Here is a 27,605-nt window from a genome sequence, read left to right on the forward strand (position 1 = left end):
GATCATTACCCTTCGATCGTTGTTCCTCAGTAGCGTTCTTAGGTTGGGCAAACGGTTCCACCGTACGGCTAATTGATAGGTACACCTAGGGTATCAATAAACCCTTACAATTACGGGGCACGCTATGCACATTTTGGGCCCTCAAAACCCACCAACACATCATACACAGTATGGTCGATAAATAACGAAAATTAATTTTAAAAAAATAGTAGAATAGTAGAGTAGAATAGTAGAGCTCATATCTAAAGATAAAGATACGAGTAGAGCTGGAGTTTGTCTGTGGTATAAATGATTTCAAGGACGTGAGGACATGGAAGTGCGATGAATGGTCTGGCCTGGGCGTTCACAAGATCCAAATCATCAGACGACCAAAAGGACGATCGCCTAACGCATCATACGCAAAACATGCTTCAAACCGCCAAAAAGGACAACAACCCTCCGTATCTATTCTATTATCATGAGACTATTCCTTATTCCCTAAGCTCAATTTGGCCATGTAAGGATTAATTTATGACGACATTCCAGCGATTCTCATTCTCTGTAAAAGGCTCCAAATCTACCGATTCCGATTTCCATGAAATGGATGGATGCGTTTGAAAGAGGAAGAACGTACCAAACTCTGTCTAATATAGCTGCATTTTATATGTTTTTTAAATTTAATTCTCATTATTTATCGGACACACGACGACGCGTACAGTAGCTCCCGATGGTAAAAAGAGCGATTTAGAAACCGCTGGCCAATGAAGTGATAGCATTGAAAATTGCGCAGAGAAACTCCTCGTGTGGCGGGGACTCATCAGCCGACAGGAGTACCTCTCTGAGCCGGTACTGTACCTCAAAATTGCACGGATTTTACACCACATTTATTTCGCTTTCGATAGTGCCCACCATTCCGAGGGCTGCTTGTTGGCGTAATTACGATCATCCTAATTAGCCATGAGACGGATGAATTCGTAACCGCACCGTGGAAGGTTTCTTTCGCCGCGCGGGATCCGGAAAAGGCCAAACGAGCTCTGCAACACCTCTAACCACCACCACTAGGCGTTACTGTGGCTTCCCATGGGCCCCCGGCTGGTGAAACGGGGCTGATTGGACCCAACCGACCGCCGGAGTGGGCGGAAATTTCAGATTAATTCTACAGTTTATAAAAAAGTTATCGCTTAAACTCTTACCACCCGAGCTGAGTGCCGAGAGAAAGTGAATCGTTTGATTTGTCGTGTTAATTATACCGAAGGCACATCCCTTGTTTTGGGCATTCGACAGGGTTTCTTTGCGCGCTGGAATTTGTCCAAACCGCGGGGGGCTTACCTTGTTGTGGTGCTTGCTTTTCATGCCCTGCTTGCTGCACGCGCACGTGACCCCGGCGGATTTCCTTAGAACCACCTCGCCGTCGCTGTTCGTCGCGATCACCGACAACAGGCCCACGTTTTCGCACTCCACGATGGTGCCGCCACCCAGGCCCACGTCAATGGAGCTGACGTGCGCACCGCGTTTGCCCGAGATGTCCCCACAGAGGGCCACACTGGCGCGCTTGCACTGACAGGAACAGGGACACCGTGAGCCACCACTAGTCTCGGAGCTGCTGGAACGATCACCGGACCACGGCGAACCGACGGAGTCCGGTCTGGCCGAGCGATCATCCGAGTCCGAGCTGGTCACCGGGAAACAGGCGTTGTTGAGGAACAGCGAACCATCGCACCCGAGTCGTATGCTGGTTTTGGACGTGTACCGATTGGCGGACACCAGCCGTAGCGGACCCTCCTCCTGACCGCTGTGCTGGCTCCGGGTGCAGGTGATGCTGGAAATGTTGGTCGATTCACTACAGACCGTACTGCTGCTGCTACCCGTGCTTCCCGTGCTGATGGTGGACACGATCGACGTCGGTTGCTTCGATGTCGGAGACGCAGAGCGCTCGCTCTGATCGCAGTACCCATCGTCCTTGTCGGACTCGCAACCGATCGAACCGCACGATGAGGACGTGGTGGACGCAGACGAACAGGACGACGATCGGTGGCTGCTGCTGGAAATTAACGAAACCGGCTGCTCCTGCTGCTGCTGCTGGTGATTGCTGCTGATGAAGATTTTGATACTGTTGTTCTCCTCGTTCCGTATCTTGTTGTTGATGTTGATCTTATCGTCGTACGCCTTCGTCTGCGGATTGTTCTTCAGCTTGATGTTTCGCTCGTTCTGCTGGTTCCAGAACTTTTGGCGTGCCACAAACTTTCCGCCAGCCCCAGCCGGGCCAGTCTCCGGGGCGATGCACTTCTCAATCACCATCCGGTTACCGTCCAGGTCAATCTCCTTGATCTTCGCCGAATGGTTGTTCAGCTTCTCGTTCAGGACGTTGTTCAGCAGCACTCCACCGACCGTGCGACACTCCAGTATGTCCAGCTTCGGCACATCATCGTCGTCGCCGTCGTTGATCACGATCGAGGTGCGCTTGCCGCTCGTCACAATATCGGACGGATCCTTCTTCGGGCCGGCACAGTTGCAGCTGGACTTGGCGCAGTGACACGCCTTCTGCTCGGCACCGCCACCCAGCTTAACGGTCGTTTTGGACGAACCGTACGAAGCGGTCGATGCGGTGGACGAGGCGGACGACGATGAAGACATGGGACAGTTGGAGAACTTGCAGTTCTTGAAACCACACGTAGTTTTGGTACTCCGCACACCATTGTTCTTCTGCTCGATCTCATTCGGTACGAGAATCCCGGCCGATTTGGACCGCTGCAGCCGATACTTGCCCACGTCCGGGATGTCCGGCTGCCGGTTCGCTTGACGCTGGTGTTGGTGTTGCCTGGCGTGCTCGTCACCCTCGTCCTGGTTGAGCGTTTCCACCGACCCGATCTGGTTCTGGCTGTCAATGATTTTCCGGATACGCTTCCGGATGGTGTCTTCGGCGGAAAACGGTCCCAGGCTGTTGCTACTGCTGACGGGTGGTGGTTCGGCTTTGGGTGTATCCTCGTTGGTCTTGTACCGCGCGCTCAGCCGCTTGTGGACCAGGTACTTTTGCTGTTTGGCGGACGGTTCATCCGATTTGCGATGCTTCTCGAACCGATGCTGTCCGGCCGCTGCCACCGGCGGTGGGTCACGTGCCTTCGCCTTGGCCGGCTCCGTGCGCTGTGCCGGCGTGTGACCGCACCCATTTAGACGGCTGGGAGGAGAGGCTTCCGACGGTGGTTCCGATGCCGATTGCGACTCCAGAAACAACTGATTTATCCGATGAATATCGTTCATAGACTTATGGCGCGTGAGGAGGTTGGTGCTGGTATGGCTTTTCTGGAGTTTGAAAACGCGACAGTTTTCCTGCTTCAGCCCACCGGCGGTGCTGGTCCCGCCCAGCTGGGCCGGCGCTTCTACCGAGACCGGTTTCGGTGGGGCACTTTTTCGGAACTCGTTGATGCTCCGCTTCACGGCGGCCGACTGATGGATGACTCGCATCATGCTCGGCCGATTGTTGCTTGGATGCTGTTGCGGCGACGACGCCGGGATGTGTTTTTGCAGCGATTGTTGCTGTGGTGACGGCGACGTCGCTGCCGCCGTCTTTGGGGTGGTTTTGCCCCCGGTCGTAACACCGTACAGCTTGTTGTCCACGTACCGCTCGTAGCTCCGGCTGTCGAAGTAGTACTGTACCGTCTCCAGCTTGCTCTTGCGCTTGTGATCGAACAGGGCGTACTTCTTCTTCGGCGAGGCCTTCATTTTGATATCGGAATCGTTAATGTACTGTAGCTTCCCACCGGCGGTGGTGGCGCTGGCGCTGGTCGCATCCGTATTTCCCGGGGCCACCGAATTGGCACCGAAACCGTTATGCTTCTTGTAGACAAGATACTTGCCCGCTTTGCCCGCTTCCTCCGGCTGGCCGTTGCTACCGTCGGCCTCCTTCCTTTTCTGCCTCTGCCCATCGGGCCCATCATCTGCATCTCCCCCCGGTGGCGGTGGCCCACTTTTCGCCGCATCCTCGGATGTGGCCGATTTTCGGGCTCCGGCACCACCACCACCACCACCGACCGGTTTGCTAACCACGTTTCGACTTTTCGCGCTGTGATCCATGGTGACAACGTGCCTTTCGCGCGGGCATGCGTCATTTTGCTCGATCGCCGATGATGGCGATGGCCGCTTTGTCTCCTCGTTCTTGTGCCTCACGTAATTCAGCTTCAGCAGTTCCATCTTCGGCACGCGGTCCGTCGAACTGGGTCCATCATCTTCGTGGCCATCGACGATGTAACGGTTTCGTGTTGCAGACGACGGCGGTGGCGGCGGCGGCGCCGTGCTCTTCCGGCGGCAGTCTACCTTCGGCTCGACGACAATATGATGACCAGAAGGTACTCGAGACACCACCCCGCGACTGCTGCTGGCGCTGCGGTTGCTTCGGAATCGGGCAAATTGCTGTTGCTGCTGCTGCTGCTGCTGGTGCTGCGGTACAGTTACATCTCCGGGGCTTCCTCCTTCGTCGTAGTGGCCGATCCGGGCCCCGGATGCGCAGTGGTTCGCTTCCCTGAAGTGAGAGGCCAACTGTGCCGCATGTCTCCCGGCGGAAGCGACCGATTGTGGTGGCTGTGGCTGCGATTTACTATGCGCTGACACACGTGACGGCTTATGTATCATCATTTTGCTCACATTTTGTTGTTCGCTTCACACCGAACACCCGGCAACACCGAACGAATTGTTGTTGGTAGTGAATTGTTTATCGCAATCGGTGTATCTGATTGTTCGACACTGCACAAGATACACTGCTGAAAATGCTACTGTCAACTGGTGAAGAATTAAACTTATCAGTCGATTTGGTCGCCACAACGAAACGGTTCATATAATGTTCGAGCTGATCGCGGAAGCACAAGACACTGAACTGAGGGTTGGGACAGAGCGAGATGTGTCGTGTGGAGCCCAATACTACCATACAAGATCACCCGTTTATTGGTTATGAGAAAGAGAAACGCAACAGGGGATCAATGGAACACTCATGACAATAAAACTATGATTAAGAGGAGAAGATCAGCATATCAAAAGAGGCAGCCCCCGAATGGGATTCACGCGACTCACACGGGCAGCCGTTGTTTACACGGATTGCTGATACAGAGGAAGCATCGGCCAACCCCATGTCTTTACAATTGGTTGTCAGATCGACTAATGTCCTAAGCGGTATCATATAAAACAAGTGACTATAACAAATCTCTATCGACCAAAATAAAGCATTTTTCAATTGAGCAAAAACATATTTTTTTTAAAATGTATTTTGCGTTAAGAAACAAATGCTTCCACTTTAAATGCCTCACCCTGACGTAGACGTGTTATTATTGCGAGGTGTTTAGAGAGATGTTATGCAAACGATGCTCTCCGTAGCTCTGAAAGCGCTGGGCCGTCTTAGGCTGCATTTCACACGAGAGAAAGAAGCCAACAACAACTTCCGAGTTACGTTACCCGCCACGAGGCTCCTGGCCACGATGAGAGTTCTATTACCGCGTGGGCAACAGCGTGGGCAGCTTTTCGGAAAGCTTTTAAGCCAAAATTGAAGTGAAGACGGTGGTGCGTGCGTTCAATTTGGGTTTTCCGCATCTTCATCGCGGAGGAGAGGCTCGGGCGATCGGGAGCGATGCAAGGAGCGATTGAATTCGACAATTTGCTCCACCAGGAAAACAGCAATTAAGCCGGTGGAGCTAGTGTTTTCTACCAATTTTCGGCCGGAGTACCACCAGCGCCGTGGAGTACACAATAGGAGAGCCTGAGTTCGCTTGGCACAGAGGCTTGGCCTTACGTAAGCCGCACACCGGCAGCAGCGGCACCAAATCACCGGTCCATTAGTGAAACAACATTCGAAATACGCGAAATTTCACCGATTCAATAACGCTAACAGTGGTTTGGACCCGATTCCCGCGTGCACCGATCGCTGACGCACTTTCGGTATGGGGCCGATGTTTTTTTTTGCTCGCAACCATTATTGGATGTATGTCACCCAGTCGCCGGACAATTGAGTGAAGCCCCCGGACCGAACATAAGTTGGCCCACAATGAGAGGCAACCGAATTTACTGTTCTAAAAAGTAGCATAACGATCGGTCGCCAGCAATCGATACTGAAAACATCATCGTGGTGAACTTCAACAGCCGGTGGCTAAAGTTCAACCACCCATTTCCACCTGCGCGTACGTTCGCATCGCGGAAGGAGACCGCCACCGCCCCTTCGAGGGGATTCAGAAAGAGAAATTCCGTGGGAAAAAAGTAGTACCACCCGGCGGCCGCCGATTGCGCACAGCATATTCCAGAGCATGTTATTACTACATCGGCACAGTATCGGCGGCATCATTTTGGGGACCCCAGCCCGAGAAGGTGTGGTGCTTTGCTTGGCGTAACAATCGAAAGCCGTCCCCGCGCACAATAATTCCCACCCCGGTGGCATCCCACGGAGCGCGGATCTTCTCCGTCGGGTCTCTCGAAACAAACGGATGCCATTCGACATAAATTGATCCCGCAACGATGCGAGCGCGGTGAACGAAAGTAAAATTAGTAGAGCCTAGTTGAAACGAAACTACACCGTCAGCCGGTGTGTTAATTATTGGTGGGCTGGCCGAATCGAACATATGAAATATGGACGAGAAAACCGGCGCGTTCCGTATCTCTCCGCATCCGTGGGTTGCGCGTTGCGTATACATTCCTCCGCTTCGGACGCACCATTGGAGACCCCGCACCGGGGGCCAACACGATCCGTGACACGATTGATGACCTTTCGCCCGCTGCTGGTGACGGTTGTGACGAATATTGTTAAAAATGAGACCCGACTGTGGACCCCCTTACGTAACTCTCTCTCTCTCTCGGGGGTCGTGTCTTGTGGCCAACAATTCGTCTCGAAAGCCATTTGGGGGTCTTTTTACTGTACACCATCTTAGGGAGAGGCTTTTATTGTCATGAGTGTTGTCGTATGTCCTACTTTTAATCTCCCCAAATGTCAGAGGGTCGAAACTTGGTTCAAAGTCCGCACCTCGGCCGTGGCAGGAATTACGGAGAAACTAATTACGAGAAGCATTTGATAAAATTGTGATCTTCACAAGCACAGTTCGCTCTGCTTCACTCCACTAGTCATAGCGCTTTCTTCCGCGATCGATCTGCACTCCACAACAATCGATCGTCCGAAGCTCGGGGCGGGCCAAAAATTGCTCGTTGTGCATAATATTTTCCGGGTTTTCAACTTCCGCCCACTCCGCTGTATTGGCGCCTTTCTTTTCTCGGCACTAGAGATGGCGCACTTCTCCGCCGGCCTGTTCCGACCATCTCCAACTGAAGATGATGCTTAATTCCTCCGCCCCGTTGGTCGCTCGTGGGTCGAATAACCGGTGGCCGGAGAAGGCGCAGTGTTTTTCTCAAGTGTGCGCGCGTGGTATTTTCTTTGCTTTTCCAACCCAAACCGCGCTTTACACACTACCGGTGCTTCATCAGCAGCAACGACGCTTACACTTAAACAGCGGGCACCGATCGCTTGGGAGTGATCGATTAATGAGCGGCGCAGATTTGCAACATCTGCGTTTCGAAAAGGAAGTCAACATTTTCACGCAATATCCTTCGTCGCACAGAGCTCGTTCGCTTGATTGGGCGCTAACACATTGCACATTTTTCGATCATTTTCGACCGTCACCGAAAATCGGGGACGAAATGGAGCAGAATGCAAGTGCACCGTCGTGTCGTTTACCACCGTTACATTCGAACGTCTGCACGAGAGCACGGCACGGGAACAAATGTAAGACGCGCCTTACGAACTGCAAGTACATTCCAACGGCCCTTGAAAACAACAAAAAACTATGCACAACAGTCCATTTGCTGCGATTTGGTTAGCTGAGCCGCGCTGCGAACACATTTATAACACATCCGGGACTGATTGAAACAGTGTTGCGGACAACCCTTCCTGTTTTTGCTCCTCGGATCGTTCGCGGCGAGCTTTGAAATTTGAATGAATGAACACAACGCAGCATAAGTCGATTTTAAAATACACGATGCCGCTTCTGTAATTGAACTATTTTATCATGTTTGCATTGGCACCGCATAGTTGCATATTGCACATTTTTGCACATATTTATCAGCGAGCTGCGATTGCGGCAGCAATGACCGCAAGCACCAAACACTCTACCTTCTACGCAAACTTTGCTCACTTGTTGCTTTGAATCACACGAAAACGATCAATGACGATGAACGGAACGACAAACGCGAAACGAATTATGTCGCCATTAAGGGAAAAAACCGAAGCACGAGTTCGTCGCTTTTGCTGGCGCACAAATCTTTCCTCTTTTAAGCACACGAGAACAGTAAGAACAGAGCTGCCAAAATTCCAGTGATCGCTCGATCGATCGACGAACACCGAACGATCCGAAACACACGTCCGATCGCTACAAAGTGCGTGAGGTACACTGGCGGCACAAACCGCGGCATGAGTTCACTGAAGCAACAACGGCAAAACCATGATCGTGACTCTCGCGGTTTGTTTGTGACTCTCTCTCTCATGCGGACTCTGCGGCTCTCTCGATCGTGCATTCCCTCGCTCAGGGTGCTTTCCAGCTTTACACAAAGGGGTAACGTTTTCTTGGGCTGTCCGCTAGTGCTTCGAGCTTCATTGGTCTCTTCAATCTTTCGATCGCGAGAAATGTGGCTTGTATCGAACACTCTAATCATGGAAACCCCACCAAGGTGCAATTATATATGCAGGTTGTTATAGGGGCGCAAAACGCCAATGTTTAAAGCTTTAGAACGGCTCGCAAAATCCCGTAAGAGGAAGTCACAACAGCCAGCACTTACCAAGTCGGGGGCTTTTAGGTTCGAAGCTACTGCTGTGCGTACGAAAATACCGAATTCGGTTTGTCCCCAATTCCGGGGTGTTGCGTATAATTTGAGTAAGACACATTACCATACCACCCAGAGGGGTCTCGTTATCCAATTTCATAGACATTTGGTTTGGCGGTGTGCCGTAACCCTGGTCAGTGGGGCTCTCGTCTTGACACTACGCTCCACTAGCAACCAATTAGGAGACGGTTCGTTGGATTCGGTAGCATAATGAATTAACAAACTACCGAGAGTGTTGTCCACCAGTATCAATTTACGCTTCCGTTGCCATTATTTTGTTTTTATGTGCCACACACGGGCGTTAAGAAGCAACCTACATAGCCATCGATTTGGAAACATTGTCAAACTTTAACATACATGCAGCACACCGTGTCACACCTCTCGTGAGGAATTCGGTGAACTTAGGCTTTCTATCTCAATTTCATTCGCATCGCAAACTTCCGACACACGATCACGATGTCTCTTTCCACACCGCCACGGCCGCGGGGAGCGCTCTAGTGGCGATCGCACGGACATCGTTTCGTTCATTCATTCGTTCCGCCCGCTGGGCCCTCCCCGCTAACGACGAGGTACTTGACCGTGATCGCGCCTTCAGCATGGCAAATTGCATAGCTAATTGCGAGACACATCCCGTTGGGTTGTGGAGAGCAGCGCGTATTCGGCAACGCGGAGCCTGGGCCACGTGGAGCGGTTTATTTTGATACGATGAAATTGATGTCACATGCGAATAACGTCCGCGCAACTGTGAATTAGCGGCCACTTGGCCACTTGGCGCCGCGAGCGCGCCGAAAAGTATCCGCCAAAAAGGAGGCCACCGCGAAACACGGTTGTTTCGCAGTTCTTGTTATTTGACTAAGAGAAGTCGAAACGTGTTAGGACGTTCAGCATTTCGTTTGGGCTTCTTCTTTCGATAGCGGACTTAAATGGTAAAATTTCAATATTTCCCATCACGACCAATCGATCGTTGATCGATAACGGACAACCTTCTTTCCCTGGGGAAACCCTTCATCTGGACAGCGCTCATTAGAATAATTTCTTTTCTTTCGCGAAACGCTTGACTCGACAAACCTTGACTCGGTTTGTATAGTACGTTGAAAGTTTGGACGAAGTAATGATTCAGTGATTAACAATTAAAATTCCAAATTTTTAAATAACAAGCTGAGCCATTCTAACGGTTGGCCAAAAGCAACATATCCCCAACAGTGCAGCACGTCAAATGCGGTTAGCAATGCTCCGAACGTCAGTGTGCGTCACTAGTAGGCTATGATCACTGGTGACCATGGCACTGCAGTGGCTATGATCTGCAAGCTGCAGCATTTCTAACGACGAAGCAAAGTGAAGCAGGCGCACGGAACGTCGTCATCCGGCGCGTATTGTTTCCACCCCGACGGAGAGAGCCCCCAGGAGGGCTCCAGCCGCGGCGCGGCGAAAGTGAAAATTTCCTTTGCTCCCACCACAGAGAGCTCCCGGAGGCGGCCAATTTATTACGAGTTCAGTTCAAATAAAGAACAATGCCGAGCTGTCAAACAGGAATTAGTCGCAGCAGCTCTCATCATAATGCTGTAACGTTTTGGTTTTTTGCTGCTTGTTGCTGCCCTGTTGTTGATACGCCTCTCCGTGACAGGCCGCACCGAGGAGGCCGCCGAAGCGTCGATTTTCACTTCATTTGTTACGTCTCCACGGCACACGGGGCGCCACTTGTTTGGGCTTTCCAGCACGGCCCAGTGACAATTGTTTCTTCACTCCCGCCGCGGCGACGGCGCGTCAAGTGACGCCGGAGGCCGTTTTTCCGGACCGATCGTCAGCTTCGAACCCTACACACAGAGTGTCGCGTGAAAAAAGAAAACTAAATAATTATTAGAGACTACGATCTTCTGCCGATTTTCCCAGCGTTCCGATCGACACTTTGCCTGTTGTTGTTGAACGGGTTGCTGAACATGCTCGGCAACGGTTTGTCAATAACCGTCGCAAGGGGGTGCACGGAATCTTTTGCATTCTGCCTTTCGGCCGTCGTTCACTATTGTTCATCGCGAAAATGCAGAAATATCGTCATCCGGGGGCACTGCTGATTTTTCTCTCCCGCTTTGCCGGAAATGGCCGAAGCCGAACGAATCCAACCCCAAACCGTGCGGGCGGGCGCGGGCATCATTAGGTTCCGCCGATTAGCGACATAAACGGCAAACGGTTCCGGGGCGGCAGTGTCACTGACTGTCGCCAACGATCGTCGGTAGCTTCTGGAGCGGAAGAAATGGTGCCGAAAGGCACCATTTTATTTGTTTCAACAGTGAAGCAATTCATTTGCCACGGAGATACGAGTTATCTAACATGCAGACATGTTCGGTAGAGACCACCCCAAGTCCAGCTGCAATCCGGTAAGTGACATAAACTAGGAAAGTGTGTCGGAACGGGGAAGTCACTTGACGGGTCGCTTGGATAATCGGCCAGTGATTGGAGGCAGATGGCACAGCGAGGTGGCCAGCAACATGGCCATCGACGATCGACGCAAATTGCTTTCACGCCTCTCGGTGAATTCTTATGTCATACATCCGACAACACTCTACTGTGTTTGTCTGGTGGCATCGGGAAAAGATTACGATGATCACTACACCATTGGGTCGCGACGGGCGTGTAATCGGATAGTGGCCCCCGACGTTGCCAGCTCGACATTTGCAATATTTTTCACGTGCAACATTGTATCAAACAACGCAAGGGAATAGAGTGATGCAAGTAAAGTGTTTCAGAGTTAACTTTGCGCGCTCCAGTTACCGTGCCCCGACGGTCCATTCTGAGACTTTCCCACAGGTGGAAAATGCAACAAGCTTTCCAATAGCGTCGAAGAACCTGTCGTTCTATCAACACGCACCAGCTTGGCGTGGCGTAGCATAGAGTTGCATATGACAACGCATGATCACACGGGGCACGTGTGCGCATTGGTACACATGCTGCGCGGCCAATGGCTGTGCCTTGGTTTACATGCGCATTTACGAAAGTAAAGAGCATCACACGACGAGTGCAGCAATCAAATCGACGACCCGTGTTGTGTACCCAATTTCCATTCCCTCTCAGACGAACCGCGAACAGCGCACGTTTATCAGACACCTCGGATCGGGTGGTGTGTAGGTGGTACACATCGATGAACTTGGGGCCGATGGCAAAAGGAATGCGCGCGCCATGTGGCCAGGGAATGGAACAGCATAAACAATACACACGATGCAACCATTCACGCGGCGCCCATAATTGACTTAGATCACGAAAATGCAACGAATGCAATTGCAGGGATCGGGACCATTGTTGCGAACCGCATCACGCTGATCGGGGCACAATGGTTGCAATTATAAATAGATACCTCACTTCTGCGCATACTAATAATACTTTTAATATTCATAACAAACCTAAGATTACAAAATCATCTCTACTGATTAGTTCTTCAAACTGATTGAAAACGAATAGAATGCATGGGATAAAATCGGTTTTTCCTTCTTCGTGGCCGTACCCGGTTCGTGGTGATTTAGAAAGGGATTCGATACACAGCATTCTCCGCAAAGGTAGAGCTCGCCTTCTTGGAACGAAACACGGTTCTCCGTGCTGTGCTGGAATGCGGTAGATTGTAGGCCGTCCAGGAACTGTTATTAATGAGTGTTGAGTTAGTTTTTGTTGCGGTCACAACTGGCTGCAAGGGTTTGGTAGCCACTTGGTGATAGGGGACGACGGTACATCACACGTTCTCGGATTGATTGACGTAACGTAACTCTTCTGGTAGGCCCCTGGCTTGAGTGAGGCGCTAATAACGTGCTTTCACGAGCAGCTCGATGGCCTAGGCTTAGTTGGTTTGACACTTTGAACCCAATTTGAATCATTCTTCAGATAGCGTGCAGATAGCGCATGACCGCACACGAACACAAATTGTGTAACTCTCGTTCCATAGAGCGTAGTGGTGAGACTTTCGAGAGCGTTGTTCTTCGAACAGGTGTAGTAGCGTAATAAAATAATAAATTTATGATTCGTGATAAATAAATCAAAACGCGCATCACACAACATGCATACGTACCGGGGACACCGTGTGCCGCCTTCATTTATAATCTCGCGGCCCGGGCCCCAAACACTTATGTGATGGGAAAACAATCGTCGTCGCCGGCGCCATATTCAAAACGGGACACCCCACCGCTACAATGCGCGCTAGGAGAAAATAAACACTGGAGAAAGAGGAGCACACCTTCAGTAGCGCAAGAGTAAAAGCGCTACAAATAACTCGGGCTTGGACTTTTCATCTTTCTCTACATTCCCGGCTAGTGGGTAGCGATTCTTCGCTGAGAAGCAAACTCGATTCCCGCTATCAGCGCTTCGGTTCGTTGTGCAGTCTCTCTCTCTGTAATTCATTTTCACTTTTGCTTTTTCGCATTGTGTTTCTGTACCAATAGGCTGGCTGTGTGGCCCACCGTAATATCGGGCGGTTGCAACCACAGGTTGCGGTCAATGAACCGTACTCGGCATCAACACTCCATCCGAGCGATGCTCCCACGCTGCAAACAATCAACTGATGCTGCTGAACAAATATTTATTGGATCAACAATTAGTGCATTCTTGACGTGCGCGAATACGGAGCGTGATTTAAGCAATTTGCATATTTTTAAATAACTGAAATTTTCACAACTTCCACGGCTTTAGTTAAGTTGCATTTTGCAGCGCAATGAATTCCGGTTGTTCGATGATAATGCTCCACAACACTGCGCGCTTTGCGGTAAAAATTAATCAGTGATTGAATAATAGTCATACAGTTATCGAATTAGAGAGTAAATTGTAACGGTATATCGACGCCGGACCTAACCAGGCGAGAAATTCTGAGCTTGAGATTGTTTCACGTAATACATAAGAAAGATTCCCTCTGATGCCGAGAAGCACGTCGAACGAAAGGTGAAAGTTCTAGGGTTCTAGCGAAAGTAGGGTAGCGAACGCGAAATATAAGAACGAAACTGGTTTCAGAATCCGAAGCGAAGATTGTACGATCATTATGCATGCATCCCCATCGCCGACGCACGGAGAGTGTGCCAACGTTTCCCCGGCGGTGAAAAATCCCGTTAGGAGAATGGTTCGCAAAAATATTCCGCAAAAGCCTTTCCATCTTTAAGACTTTCCATTTAGGTCAACCAGCACCGCACACGCAACGGCAAGGCGGTCGCGGCCTGAGCGGTCTCCTGTTTTTCCCCGGGCAGGAAGATTTCGATTAGGGTAGCCATTCACTGGACCCCAAGCAAGATCCAGTTCTGCCGGGTACCGTAATGGTGATTTCAGCGTCCCGCAATCAGCCGCAATCTACGGGGCAAACCGGTCCATCTTGCGCCGCCTCGAGTGCACTCAATCTTGGAGTCTCCAGCAAAAAAAAAAACTACAAGCGTATCCCAGGGACTAAGACCTACATTACGCAATGCACAGGCGCGGGCGCATCGTAGCAGCAGACAGTTAGCGGTCAGCGCACAGAGGGCCTCGACCTAAATTCGGTGAACTTGGAAGGCAATATAACCATACACGTTTTTCCGCCGGGAGCGGGTGCGCTGCAGCGTATCCCTACACCGATGCTCAAGAAAACGCAGGCTCTAATGGTTCGGACGAGCGATAACCGGTTAGAAGTTGTTGAGAAGAAATCTTCCGACAGAACTAGACGGTCCTGGATAGAAAAAAAACAGACAACCCCGGCGTGAAAACGATGATTTTATGATGCAATTTATTACTCAATCCGTACAGCAACCAGTCCCGGTCGGCGAACCGGATGAGTCCCGGGAAAAGTAAGGAATGGGATCGTGAGCCACTAGGGTGCCCTACATAGGGAGGATAACTAGGACACAATTATGTCACTGAGTGCGCAACCAGCAGGACGCCTTATCGCCACGTTACGCGATGCGAGGGAGACCAACGGCGAGACATGGATTCAATCGATTATTATTTTGGACCGAACTATTCTACTTTCGAAATCAATAAAATGGTATTATCAGATCAATAAGCATAAACTGCAACAGTTATTTATATGGACCGATCAATAAAATTTAATAAATTCCGACTTGATAGAACCACACCCGACATCTGGCCTTGTGCAATCATCTAGTTTTACATGGTATTAAGTTTATAAACCAGTTATTCAACTTAAACTTGTCCGTTTTTTAAGTTTGAACATGGTTCAAAACGTTGGAAAAGTTTTGCAAAAATATTGTTTTGCTTGCTCAAGGATATCGCAGTGGAGACTTCTCCTGTCCAACCGGCGGAAGATATCCCAGTACGAGTAATCAAATTGGCATAATTGCACCTCATAAGCAAAAATTAATAGTTTACAGACAATTGTTTCGAATTGCTGTAAATTACGCAACCAAGTAGATCGCATCGATGGGGCTATTCGAATTTCTGGAGAAGGAGAACATAGCCCCGACAGTGGCCGCGGGTGTAAGATCGGAATGATCAAGCGAGCTCAATTCCACGGTAATCAGCGGCGGCAGATTCAATTGCGTGTAGAGTGTTACAGCAGCAACAACCGCACGAAAGCATAACCCAACACACGAACGCATCTGCCGCTAAGGCAAAAGACTCCAATAAGGCCACAAACATCGTGTCATTTTTTTGAATGTCGCCCCAAAACGGCCCGAAACAAAACATCTTCCGAATTCCATCGCCATTTCGGTTCGTTATCTGCCCCTTGCATCGGAATGTTCCCAGACCGTACACAGAGCGATACCCTAAATGTTGGCAGGTGATGAAATCGACGTCCGTCGACACCAAAGCCTACTTGTTATTTCATGCTGTTTCAGAAAAAAAACAAATAGCCCACCATATACGTTAACTTTGCATATTTCCATGAATTTTGTTTTATCGGACACCATTTCTCTTCTCACTTCTCTTTATCGCCCTTTTCTGCAACCCGCAAATTCGTGAGAAAATAATAAATAAATCCACTCGCCCTCGAGCCGTAACAAACCAAACGGTTCAATCCGAAAAGAAGACCGTATCAAACATGGAACCTACATTTACCATTTGATAGTTAAGGGTGTGAGAAATTTTGTCGAATATGATGTAACGGTCAATTTCAATGCGCAACGCCCGTCAGGTCGAACCTTTGGGAGTCTCGTTGATGGAAGACATAAAATGAATAACAAAATCGATAGCATAAAATAGTCAACTAAAGCTAAAATGGACATTCACAGATTGGAAATCGCCCGAAAAGAGAGCCAGCAGTTTCGATGGAAAGTTCCAACTACTCACTACAAAAGACATTTTCTTTCGACATGTAACATGAACTAATCTCAACGAACAAAACAAACGCCATTTGACCGCACCAATGAGTGGGCTTCTTCGAGCGAAGTGTTTAATCAGACAACGTTCGTGACATTCCGAAGTGTGCTGGGTGCGGTGCGTGGCTACCATTGTTTTCTGACCGATGTGACCGAGTTTTCATAATCGAAGACGCCTTTGCGCCTGGACGGCGGGATGCTTTGGAAATAGAGAAACGATAACACTTCGAAACTAATTTGGGACACTCCACAGAGAAAAAAAACCTCTTCGGGGCTAACTGGCAAACAAAGCACTTGGCATTGCTCCAGGCCGCAATCGAGGTCACGCTATGGGTATTGTTGTTGTGATTTGCTGTTGATAAAACCCAATTAAATTTACACACTTGGCCTGAAGAGAATGCAGCGTTACGAAGACACTACTAACGTCAAACGGGTTAGGACAAAAGAAACACTTACCTTGCTGTAGGATCGGCGTGTGCGAAACATGGGATGAGGTGCACCGCCGGGCGGTTGCAACGGAACAGCCGGTTCCGGCGTAACGGTCTGCACTGGACGTGGGGGTTTTAATGTTAGCTTCTTCAACGTCATCATACGTTTATCGCACATTAGCTGAACGTCATCGATTCGCTGGAGAACCTGTGGTACGGAGACCGAACACATTGTTTGTTTAGAGGAAATCATTCATAATCTTTTCGTCGAAATAAAAATTGTACTTTTATGTTATGTCTCTACAAAGGATCGTAAATTGGATCCAATCGAAACACAAAGGCTTATTGGGAGTAGTCTATCCAACATATACAATATGTTGGCCATTCACCATACCTGCGACACTAATGCCTTCGTCTCCAATGTTGTACTTTCTAGGATTTCGTTTTTGAATTCTTTTGGACTAGACAGCTTAAACTCCGCGGCGGACGCCAGATAGTTTTGTATCTCTTGCAAACTTTGCTCCGCTAGTTCGGCCGACACGGAACATTTTTCGATCCGTTGCGTCGCCAGCAGCTCAATTCCTCGAGCACACCACTGATTGGCCTGCAAAGTACACAGAGAGAGAGCATTTAACAACCGACCCGAACAGTACTCGCTACAGCATCGATTCTAACCTTTTCCACGCGTTCCATCAACTCGCGCGCCTTGGCCAGTGTTTCAATGCGTTTCGAGATACGGTCGGTGATCAGTTCGCAGACGCGACCCAACTCGTCACACTTCGGTTGTACCACCTCTTTCGGGCACGAGCTTATGCATCCTTTCGTTCCGATCAACTTCTGGCCCGTACCGATGACCTGCTGGGCTCGGCCCATATCCGCACTGCACAGGTGTTCAAATTCTTTGATTTCTTCCAGCAAATGATCCATCCGGGCGACAGTTTCACCTATTTCGGTCATATCGGAAACGGCTTTCATATGACGGTCGAAATTAGTCTGCGAAAGAAGAGAACCAAAGAGAAAGAATGATCGTCAGGATGATCGCAGGCAGCAAACCGGGGACTACTCCCTTACCTGGAGCTCACGGAAGTCTTGTTCGAAACGACGGAGCTCGAGACATTTTTTCAGCCGCGATAGGTGGATGGTCCAGAAGTCCTCAAAGTGTCGCTCGGTTTCCTCCAGTTGCACCAAAAGTCTGTGACAATCGCGACTGTCATCAAGATGATGCATACTGATACTTAAATAATTCCTTGCACTGGATTTTATTTTAACAGATTTTTGGTGGCGTTTGTGTTCAAAAAGTGTTTCATTGTGGTGTTTATGGTGATCTCTTGTGAAAATGTAGCAATGATTCGATTCACTTGTGCAGAGCCGCGTGAGCGCGTTTCAGATACAAATGCGAGATGGCCAGATATGGATGATGATTGAACTCAGTATATCCTGTGATTATGATAATGACCTATGCCAGGTACAATTCAGCAAAGAGCATTACTTTGACTTATGTTTCGGCAAAAGTGATTAAAGCAATGTGCTATTATTTCAACCGGTTTTGTATAGTTTTTCTTAGTGTAGTTTGTGCTTGTGTGGCGATTTTGATACAATGTATGTGAGATATATAGGTTCGCACGTTGAAAATGTAGATTATGAAGATTGATATCAAGGTACTACAGTTTTAAGAGTAAAATAAATTTAAGTTTGTGGTGTGACAATATGAAATATTAACAAAACTGTGCACCTAACCTAATCATGTAATTCAAAAGACTAAGCGCTACAAATGTATTTATGTGATTAAATATCTACAGCCAACGTATCACACAACGCCTTTATGTGAATCAAATAGCATGCTGATGAACTTAATGGCAATCGTAAGGATTTCACCGAAATCAAATTAAATATCTCTTGTGCATTGAAGTCCCCAACGAAAAATATACATAAAGATGTTCGATCACATATTACATACAACATTTGAAATGTATTAATTAAAATTGTGACAACTGACGAGTGTGCAATTAGTATGACTGTTCAAGCATCGCATTTAGTAGTCAAAGGGTGTGTGTGGTAATCAAAAAGTAAGCAAATATTTATTAAATTTTCCATTTTGAATCAAACCTGAACGAATCGATTAGAAGGCATCTATTTCTCCATATTTTTAATTGTAATGAAACAACCAGTGCAAGGCAAATTATTCTTTATAATACCACTTAAGAACTAAACCCTACGAATCGTTTCCGTAACCATATTTTAATTAAAGTTCGTTTTTCTTGTTTTGACTAAGGCGGGTGTTTTATCTGCTTCGACCTTCCTAACCGGAAAACATATTATTTTACCTACAATTCGTAACTAAGATTATCATTCCAACAACGAAAACAATAACAGACTGGATTCCGTTTTTGGCTTCTTATCTAAGTGTCCTCGAAAGAACTTACCTTTCTATGGAGCTAATGTTGCCAAATCTTTCTAACGTTTCGCGATCGTAATCGCAGTCTCGCTTAGTTTTCATCTCCTCCAGTAGTGATTCGCCATGTCGACCGGCGGAAAGTATGTCTTCCTGAAAACGTGTAAAGGGATGTGTAAAGTACACAAGTACACAAGCTACTAGCAACTATTACCTTCAACTTTTCGTAGTGCTGCCCTTGCTCTAGCATCAGCTTTTCGGTAGCATCCACCGAGTTGGGAAACTCCATTTCGTGGATCGTTTTCATGAACGCATCCAAATTGCACGAGATCACATTTGTGAGGCCGGAAAACTTTTCCAGCGATATCCGCTGCTGGATCCACTCGTGGTGCGAGTATGATAGTTCGCCGCCCAACTCCAGGGTCAGTTGACTGCGGCACACGTGTTCGTACAGTTCGTCGAGTGTTGCACACACAATCACGCGGAATCGAAACTCTTCCTTGAAAAACTTATTGCTCACTTCCGAGATGGCCTTCTGCAGAAAGCCCACCGGTCGTATGACGTATACGAAGTGTATCATTGCCGGAAAGTAAACGGAAATTTTCAGCAGCACCGCCTTCACGGCTGCCCACCGATCTTTGCGCCGATCGATTATCAAGTTAAAACCCAAATCAGCCTCCGACAGCGACGGAACGGTCGTAAGGTACAGGATCAATTTTTGGTACTCCAGGTCGGTGAGATTGTGAAAGTTGGCGACATCGGGAAATGTTATTAACGGGCAACCATCCTTCGATCTGCCGCCTAAAACGACAAGAAAGTACGTTATGTCAAACACACAGCTGCTAACCCAAGTAAATAGCCCTCGGCTAACGCACTTACCAGTTATGATCGCATACTGCGGGTGTAGTAATTCTGCAACGTCCGCCACACTTAGCGGCTCCTCGGCCGAACTAACGCTGATCGCCGAGTTCATGTTGTCCCGCGTCGTCGAACCATTGGTTGAAACGTGACCGGTGGTTGTCGTAATCAGTGAACTGCAGCTACCAAATTTGTTCAGATTGAAGTGGTGCCCATTTTGGCACACATTTTCTATCAGCTTATTCACGTTGGTGGAGTTCTGCAGATTCTGATTTAGCACAGTTTGCACTGAATTGATGGACGTTACCGATGACTGGTGTTGGAAGGAACTATGATTATGTTGGTGCTGATGCTGGACAGAATGATATGATGATGCATTGCTACTACTGCTACCATTGTTGACATTGGTTTCTATGGGAAAAGAAACAATTGGGGCTTAACATTCTATTTTAACATTCACCATAACATTCATCACAGAGTATAATGCACGAATGATTGCATGTTGCGGATAGAATGAGTCGGACCATCGATGGAAAAATCAATAATGGGAAAAGGAAGAAACTGTTTATATACAAACCAGGCCAAGGGAAAAGCCAGCAAGAAAGAGCCAAACAGCAAAGGATATGAAAACATTAACCGAGGATGATTTATAAGCAATTGCTTAAGCTGACACCATTGCACTTGAGATATTTTTTTACTCAAAACACTCATTGAAAGGGATACTCAGTGATAGAGTCATTCACAAGCAAAGAGAAAGTGTTAACTTTATTTACCATAAAACCGGTGGTACATAAAAAGATCCTTCAATAACACACAACAGACATAAAATGCGAAATCTGTTAATTTAAATTCACAGCCTTTCCCTGGCCGGTGTCATTTCTTTCGCCGGTAGAGGAAGGAAAAGAAAGTGCACTCGTTCTTCAATTTTCACACGCTGCACCGCATTGTTGTGTCAAATTTTTGGGTTCCGCAAATCATCCACGAAAACCCCATCTAACCCGGTTTGTTTCGTGGACGGATCTAACCTTAATGCGGTCACAGAAAATGAGAAGTGCGCCTGTGAGTGGTGCTTTTGGGTGTTGGCTTCGAGGGAACTAGTTACGGGAAATGGCAACATGCTAAACATTTTAAGAGACCTCCGCAAAATCCGTATAAAAAACAGTAATATTTACCAGCAACAAGACTACTGGCCAGACCCATCTAGGCTTTGTTTTTGATACGGTGAAAGAATGGATTTTTACAAATGAAACTTAACCATGACAACAAAATTGCATTTTCTGATCAAAAATCACGCATTCCGAAAAAAGACATTAAACTTGTGATAAAAAAATGACTTTAAGACTTTAGAACATTAGAAGGCTATGTTTGCGACGTACTGCTAATTATTTAACCCGGCAACCCTTCAACCAAAACATTACCTAACCATCTATTCTATTTTTGATTTAAATTCTAATACACAACACTGGTTGACGTTCGTAGAAATGTTCGAAAATCAACGTTGAAATGTACCGTTCTAGCAGACAATCGAAAACGAAATTCGTGACGGTGCTTTAAATCGATCGGATCATCGAACAAACGCACGATCGATGGCACTCCGACCACTCCGACAACAACCACCGATTATCGCCGGCGATCAATCGCGACAATTAAACGCGATTCGGGGACAAACGTTCGTTGTCGTTCCGTTTGCCCCTACGTCGGTGAGATTTGTCTTTTTACCAAAAATAGACCATCGGAAGATGGCCGCTTGTCGCAGGGTATTAGATCCCGCAGAGGTTGATGACTTTTAAACGGAAAGCAGAAATTAAGCGGAACAGAGAATGTTCTCACAGCTCTGAACGAGCCAAATACACCAACACGAATCACTCAAAATCGCAAACGTATCACTGCCAATTTCTTGGCACATTCGATTATGGCCTCTCTGGGTCACCCAACACCAGTAAAATGTACGTAAACAATCGGAGAATGGAACCGGACACAAAAGAGACACGTGTAACGAACGCAAGCCGCGGACAGCACACACAATCCGAGCGTGGCCGGTTGAACAGGCCAACTGAATATCTCTGGCACCGGTACTCCGGCTTACCGGCGGTAGCAAGTCACTCTACGGTTGTTTTTTTATGTTCAACTGTGATGCTGTGCCGCCGCTGGTGATAGGGATCTCTCTCATTCTTGGGCATTCTCTTTTTATCTCTCCAACTGACGCGGCATTTTCAGCATAAATGCGTGAGCATAGAGGAAAAAAACCCTTTATCTCACTCTCTCGACAGCATCGGCAGAAGTACTATATTTATAGGCGCTACTTCCAAAGTGGCAAACCTATTATAATTAGCGTGATATCATTTCTAAGATGCGTTCGTTTTTTGTTCTTTTCAATTTGTTTCATGTTTACTCTGGCGGTTGAAATTAGTGGGTTTTAAAAACTCGAGCAAGCCTATGATCTCTGTCTTAATTATGTACTATCTTCTACAGCAAACCGTGCCCAGATACGCTTCCAACGGCTCCATATTATTTATCTAGCCACTTTTTTCAGCTTGGGAGCAAATAAATTGCCATTTATTCGTTAAACTCCTTCGTGCTCCCCCAATACTCCACGAGCCGTGAAAGGAAACAAGATAAACCTATTATATGAATGCTCATAGGCACGTAACAGCGGAACTTATTCATTGGAGTACACATACTATTAGTCAGTCAGTCATGCACATAAAGCATACTCATCTGTATTACTCTATCCTGGAGGCGAAGCTACGATGCATCGCTTAATTGCACTGCGGCGTCTTCCCGACAAAAAAGGGTCGGAACAATCGAACACTGTTTAAGCGGCAACCGACCGGCCTTACACCTCAATTATAGCTTGAGCATTCGGTTTATAATTCAAAATCAAACTTTGTTTATTTGTGACTCTAATTGTTCACTAATTCATTTAACTCTACAATCACATCGACAAAATAAAGAAGTGTAAAAAATGGTAAGGAATAGTGATCTAGCTACTCAGGCGGTATATTGGGGAAGCACATCGAGTGGGGTTGGAAAAATCGATATTCCCTTTGCATCGGGATAGGCGCGACGATGACTCACCCTCGAGCTGGTCGGAAAATAGGCCTCTCAGTTTGGGGCCCGCCGAGCTGGCTGACTGCGGCGTGGTGACCGTGGAAGAGGAAGACCAGTCGCCCTCCATCGCCTTGGATGCACTTCTTTTGAACTGTTCCAGAAAATTATCAATTTGCACCTCAATGGAGTTTGGTGTACCGGCTGCCATGGTACCGCGTCCCGTTGTTTACTCCGAGCGTTTTCCGTTCTCCTCGTTCAAAGACACAATCTGTTTAAGCATCAGCGTTACCCGAACACGCACCCGCATGCGATTGCAAACAAACTACAAAAACTGATAGCGTGGGGGAGGCACAATCGTTTGCCCGTTAGCGAAGGGGCTGCCGCTGCGGTTTATGTATTCCCGCCCTGAGCGACGATACATAGAATGGGTTGGAGCTGGAGCCCATCGTGTGTGGCTTATACAATGATCACTTGTGGCACAATGGAAGTAGAACAGAACACACGACACACCATGACCTACTACACAGGGCACAAAAGCAGCTCACTACGATCAAAGACTCATTTTGTCATTCTTTCAAGCATATTCTATCGCTATATTAATAGCATCCCATTGAGAATATTTGCATAATGCACATGAAGCACAATGAATACCCCGTCGAAAACGGATGCAACGAACACTCTGAACACACTGATTGCATAGTTATCCACTAGTCGCGAATATTTACATGCATATTATTATGTTCCAAATGTAGATTTTTCCACATTCTATCTTAGTAAGTAAAGAATCTCGCTCTAGATCTCCACACGACAACGCAACACTGGCGACAACGTTAGAGTAAGATATTCGTCCAGGAAAGAGATTGAGAGGAACACTCTCTCTCCTGCTATTTGGGAGTGTATCTGCCTCTCTTTTGTAAACATGGGAAAAGCAAAACAAAACCTTGGGCGCTACACGCAATGACAGCTTGGCTGCGTACATTTGGCGGCATGGCTGCGTGCTTTTCTGCGATGATTTGAATTTCGTTTCGAAATTGTTTTCGTAAAAATGTATCGAGTAAACGTACCACAAACGGGGGGTCGATAAGACATGAACTGCAATATACTTACATTTTCCCTGTCGGAAGACACAACCTTCACCGATCTAACTGCGAACGAAACTGCCAAACATTGGCATGCGAAAACCCGTTATTTTCTAGACAAACATTCACTGGCAGTTCATAGCGGGCCAATAGCTCCATGTGTCTCAGAACGCCCGTCTCGGTGATTCCGTGGCGCCCGGGATCGCCGATAAATATCTACAAAAATAATCAGCACCAAGTTTCCCAACATGTTTCGATCCGTTCCACGAAGCGCTTCCTATTGCGCCGCAATCGTTCGTTACCTCTTTACCGGCTTGCGCCAACCTCTGTAGCCATGGGCGAAGATCAGCTGCTATCTCGGTATCGTAAAACAGGTCGCCAATTAGCACGCTGTCGAAGTGTGAATCGTCCGCGGCGGCGCTCCCGTCGATAAGATTGCCGTCGCTAATGGAAAGAGTCCCCAGCGGCTCGATACCGTTGGCTTCGGCATTCAACATCGTGGCCTCTAACGCCACTGCAAAAACCGGTCAAAGCCAGTATGTAATCAGTGTGACAAGTAAAATCTTTGCAAATCTCACCAGGATCGATATCGTTGGCCGTAACGTGGCGCGCGCCGACCTTTATCGCTGCAATTGCAGACGCACCACAACCACAGCCAATGTCCAGAACGGATTTCCCACGAAAGCGCTGGGCCGCGTCAAGAATAAACCTGTACAGCAGAAGACGCAGAAATGTCGTTGTTAGTGGTAGGCGCAATGTAAAAACTATATGTTTGTCTACCTAGTTAGCGCTTGGCCCCCGGGCCAGTAGAAGCCCCAAAAGGGATCCCTCTTGAACGGAAACGCTGCATCTACCGGTCGGTGGTAAATGGTGCAATCGGTCGTTATGAGGTGTAGCGCAATCTCTGGGGTCAGGTGCCGCCGTGATAAGACGGTGTTTGATAAGATTTTCGCGCGAATTGTTACCAAATCCGATTCCTTGTCGGTCGATAAGAAAACTCTTTGCCTGTGGGGCGATAATCCAACGAGAAAAGAACGAAAAGAAAATTCAGTCATGTGCAGTTTGCAGCAAATAAAAAATGCATTTCCTTCACACACTTCAAATAGAATGTAGCTCTAAGCGTGGCTGTAGACCGATGGTGGAAAATTAAAATAAAACAATATTTTATTTGCCTTAAATTTTACCAACAGAATAGACGCAAAATAATTGATCATTGATCCGTGTAACCGCCTTTTTAGTAGCCTCGCAGCCTTCGCAATGCGTGCTATGAATACCGTACGCCGAAAAGGGGATTATGTTCGGCGTGCGAATGGTGCGCAAACCATTCCAAGAGCATTGACCAGTACGCACGACAATTTGCCGACACACGTACTTTTGCCTTCCTGCGACATTATCTTGGTCACGTAGCACGATCAACGTTGGTGATCTCTGCTTCTGAAATGATATGACTAATGTAGCCCATTGTGGGCTCTTTTTGGGATACTTTGAAAATAAAATGCAGGGTTTTTACAGAAATTCTCTTAGGGGTTTTCACGCACGATGGATCGTATTAAGCTTACGGAATAAAATGTTGCATTCATCTTTCCAACATAAATTGTGAGTCAACGCAGATTTACGATAATAAAACAAAAAATATGGTCCCTTTGTTTGAAAGTATGTCAAAAAGAACAAGAACAAGAGACGGCTAGACTCAAAACAAAAAAACGAGGTCACTCCTCATTTACACTCGCATTTTGCGTAGTCACTCACGTGGTAAGGTGGTTTACGTAAATTAGCACCCAGATTTCATTGGGAAAAGAAAACTGTGTGAAACATGTTACGCCAAAAGTGAAAACGGATACAGAAAAGTAACGGTGCTTCCTGCATTTTTTAACTCCCGCTCGAAGCTTATGGAAAATGCAATAACTTCGTTCTCGTCTGTCCTTCTCAACAGTCGCCCGCCACGATTGTTGACCCAGCCCCCCCACGGAATGTGCCACCACATCAACCGACGATGGCTAAAAATAGGTTAGACGCATTTCCATACATGTTGCAACATGAATAGCTGACAACGCGCGTGTTTCGCCGGGTCACCCTTTCCGCGTAATACCAATTCAAAGTACACAATTCGTCGAATTACGCCTATCCTCGGCTCGGCTCGGTTTGAATGTTACATGTAAAGAGAACTCAAACCCGCATGGGACAAAGAAAGACACATTCCCAGACGAACGCAAGTCAATGATCAATCTGCGCAATAAAATTGCGACAAATCTTAAATCAATTGTCGAACCATAGCGCATCTAGGGCGCCGATGTACCAAGCATGAATGATGTTTCATACTCACGGATCTGCGACGGTGGTAGTAGTGGTCACGCGAACTTTATCCGGTACGTGCGCCGCGTGATTGTCGGCGGCCTTGTGACGTAGTGAATGAACCTTCGTCGGTGTGGTGGTGAGGCGAGCGGCCGTCCACAAGCCTTTCGTGGCCGCCCGGGTCACGGGCGGGAAAGTACGCACGCCGAACGTTCGGATCGCGACAACAACTAACCCAGAACCTCCTCGCGTCTGATTTCTAGTCGCGTGATACGCAATGGAAGTCATCTTGTTGTGTTGTGTTCTTGTCACACTGAGGCAGAGCTCTGTGTTGTGATGTTGTTCGTCCCCCTTATCGCGTGACGCCGTTCAGGGAAAGTAATGCCAATATTTATTGCGCACCCTAGAAGGAAAAAAAGCAGGAGACAAACAAATCAGCATCCACGCGCTCTATATTTTACTGGTTCAAGCTTCGTGGAATTATTTTGATCTTACAAACAACAATAGGATTTAAAAAGATGTTTACCTTCTCAGTTCCCAGACGGTGCCGTTTTGAACCGGCCATAGATTAGGAAAACCCATCCACGACCTGTTCTTTATGAAGTAAACAATATGCGCAGACATAAAAGACTCGTTCTTAGAGTTCGTTAGCACCAAACGCCAAATGTGTCATAGAACGCAAAATTCGAGGGGCGTAAAGTGTAAAGGTCCCATCGGCATGGTTGTCCTTAAATGGAGAGCAGTATCCAAAGATAACCGCCTAGTCACCGACCGGCTTTACCATACTTTGTTGGTAAACTGATTTCTTCACTCCATAGATAAGCGTTTTAACTGGCTCAGTGGCGCCGGTCCGAGCACGTTTCCTAGTATTGATTCTAGTAGATTAACACCTCGTTTGCCAGACGATGCGATAATATAGTTATTACGGCACGGGCGCCTTTCGCTGGTGAGCAAAATTTCCACAGTTCTAGCTAAATCACACTAACCATCGTTTTCCAGTCGGACCGGGAATCCATGCCCCGCTCTGAGGCTGCCTACCAAACCAACCAAACCAACGTGTAATTCCACACGGTTCGTAAAACTCCCCCAGACCCCAACGGGACTGGACTTTCCCAGATTGTCAAATAGCTTACCCCGAGACCCCGAGTTCAGAGATCCGCCTCAAGCGCTGCAAGTGCGTAGCCCGCGGCCGTCTGAAGCAAAACCCGTTTTCGCGCGTATCGCTTGCACGACCACATAGGCCTATTGTCGTCATACGCGGCCACACTTGTTCCGCGGATCGTTAGACGAGGATCGTCTATAAAAGCAAGCGCAACGGGCTCAGCGCTATGTATTTTGTAATCAACCGGCGCACACTAAACTTCGTGTCCGATTCAATCGCGAGTTTACACTCAGCTACGCAACAACGGCGCCGAAC

At 47.8% G+C, this 27,605-nt stretch overlaps 2 protein-coding genes across 4 annotated transcripts in view; both read right to left on the minus strand.

Moving 5' to 3' along the window:
- LOC131216092 (guanine nucleotide exchange factor DBS) overlaps positions 1-23,614 on the minus strand; it is a 35,076-nt gene extending 11,462 nt beyond the window's left edge. Inside the window, exons 1-9 of one of the 3 annotated variants that reach the window (XM_058210510.1) lie at positions 23,543-23,614; positions 22,845-23,064; positions 19,788-20,177; positions 19,123-19,709; positions 18,940-19,061; positions 17,588-17,708; positions 17,192-17,509; positions 16,911-17,120; positions 16,545-16,724 (exon numbers count right to left, since the gene is read on the minus strand). In XM_058210510.1, coding sequence (XP_058066493.1) covers positions 16,545-16,724; positions 16,911-17,120; positions 17,192-17,509; positions 17,588-17,708; positions 18,940-19,061; positions 19,123-19,709; positions 19,788-20,177; positions 22,845-23,025 — 2,109 coding nt within the window. In that variant the 5' untranslated portion in view covers positions 23,026-23,064; positions 23,543-23,614. Of the gene's footprint in view, positions 1-16,544; positions 16,725-16,910; positions 17,121-17,191; positions 17,510-17,587; positions 17,724-18,939; positions 19,062-19,122; positions 19,710-19,787; positions 20,178-22,829; positions 23,209-23,542 lie in introns of those variants that run through there. The other 2 variants (XM_058210501.1, XM_058210518.1) reach the window with 2 other exon arrangements.
- Positions 23,615-23,950: 336 nt separating this feature from the next.
- LOC131215904 (electron transfer flavoprotein beta subunit lysine methyltransferase-like) lies at positions 23,951-26,476 on the minus strand. The gene is made up of 5 exons (XM_058210299.1): positions 26,220-26,476; positions 24,677-24,901; positions 24,475-24,605; positions 24,199-24,410; positions 23,951-24,112 (listed from the first exon to the last, which is right to left on the minus strand). The coding sequence occupies exons 1-5, from the start codon at positions 26,474-26,476 to the stop codon at positions 23,951-23,953; spliced, it is 987 nt and encodes a 328-aa protein (XP_058066282.1).
- Positions 26,477-27,605: the final 1,129 nt, after the last annotated feature.

The sequence above is a fragment of the Anopheles bellator genome, chromosome 1 (assembly GCF_943735745.2).
Source record: "Anopheles bellator chromosome 1, idAnoBellAS_SP24_06.2, whole genome shotgun sequence".
Lineage (NCBI taxonomy): Eukaryota > Metazoa > Arthropoda > Insecta > Diptera > Culicidae > Anopheles > Anopheles bellator.

Excerpts from the sequence above, each read along its gene's own strand:
- LOC131215904 (XM_058210299.1), bottom strand. The coding sequence starts at position 26,476 with ATGACTTCCATTGCGTATCACGCGACTAGAAATCAGACGCGAGGAGGT. Across the intron at positions 24,902-26,219 it reads ACTACCACCGTCGCAGATCC|GCAAAGAGTTTTCTTATCGA; the intron begins GTGAGTATGAAA and ends ATCGCCCCACAG. Across the intron at positions 24,113-24,198 it reads TGGCGCAAGCCGGTAAAGAG|ATATTTATCGGCGATCCCGG; the intron begins GTAACGAACGAT and ends TTATTTTTGTAG.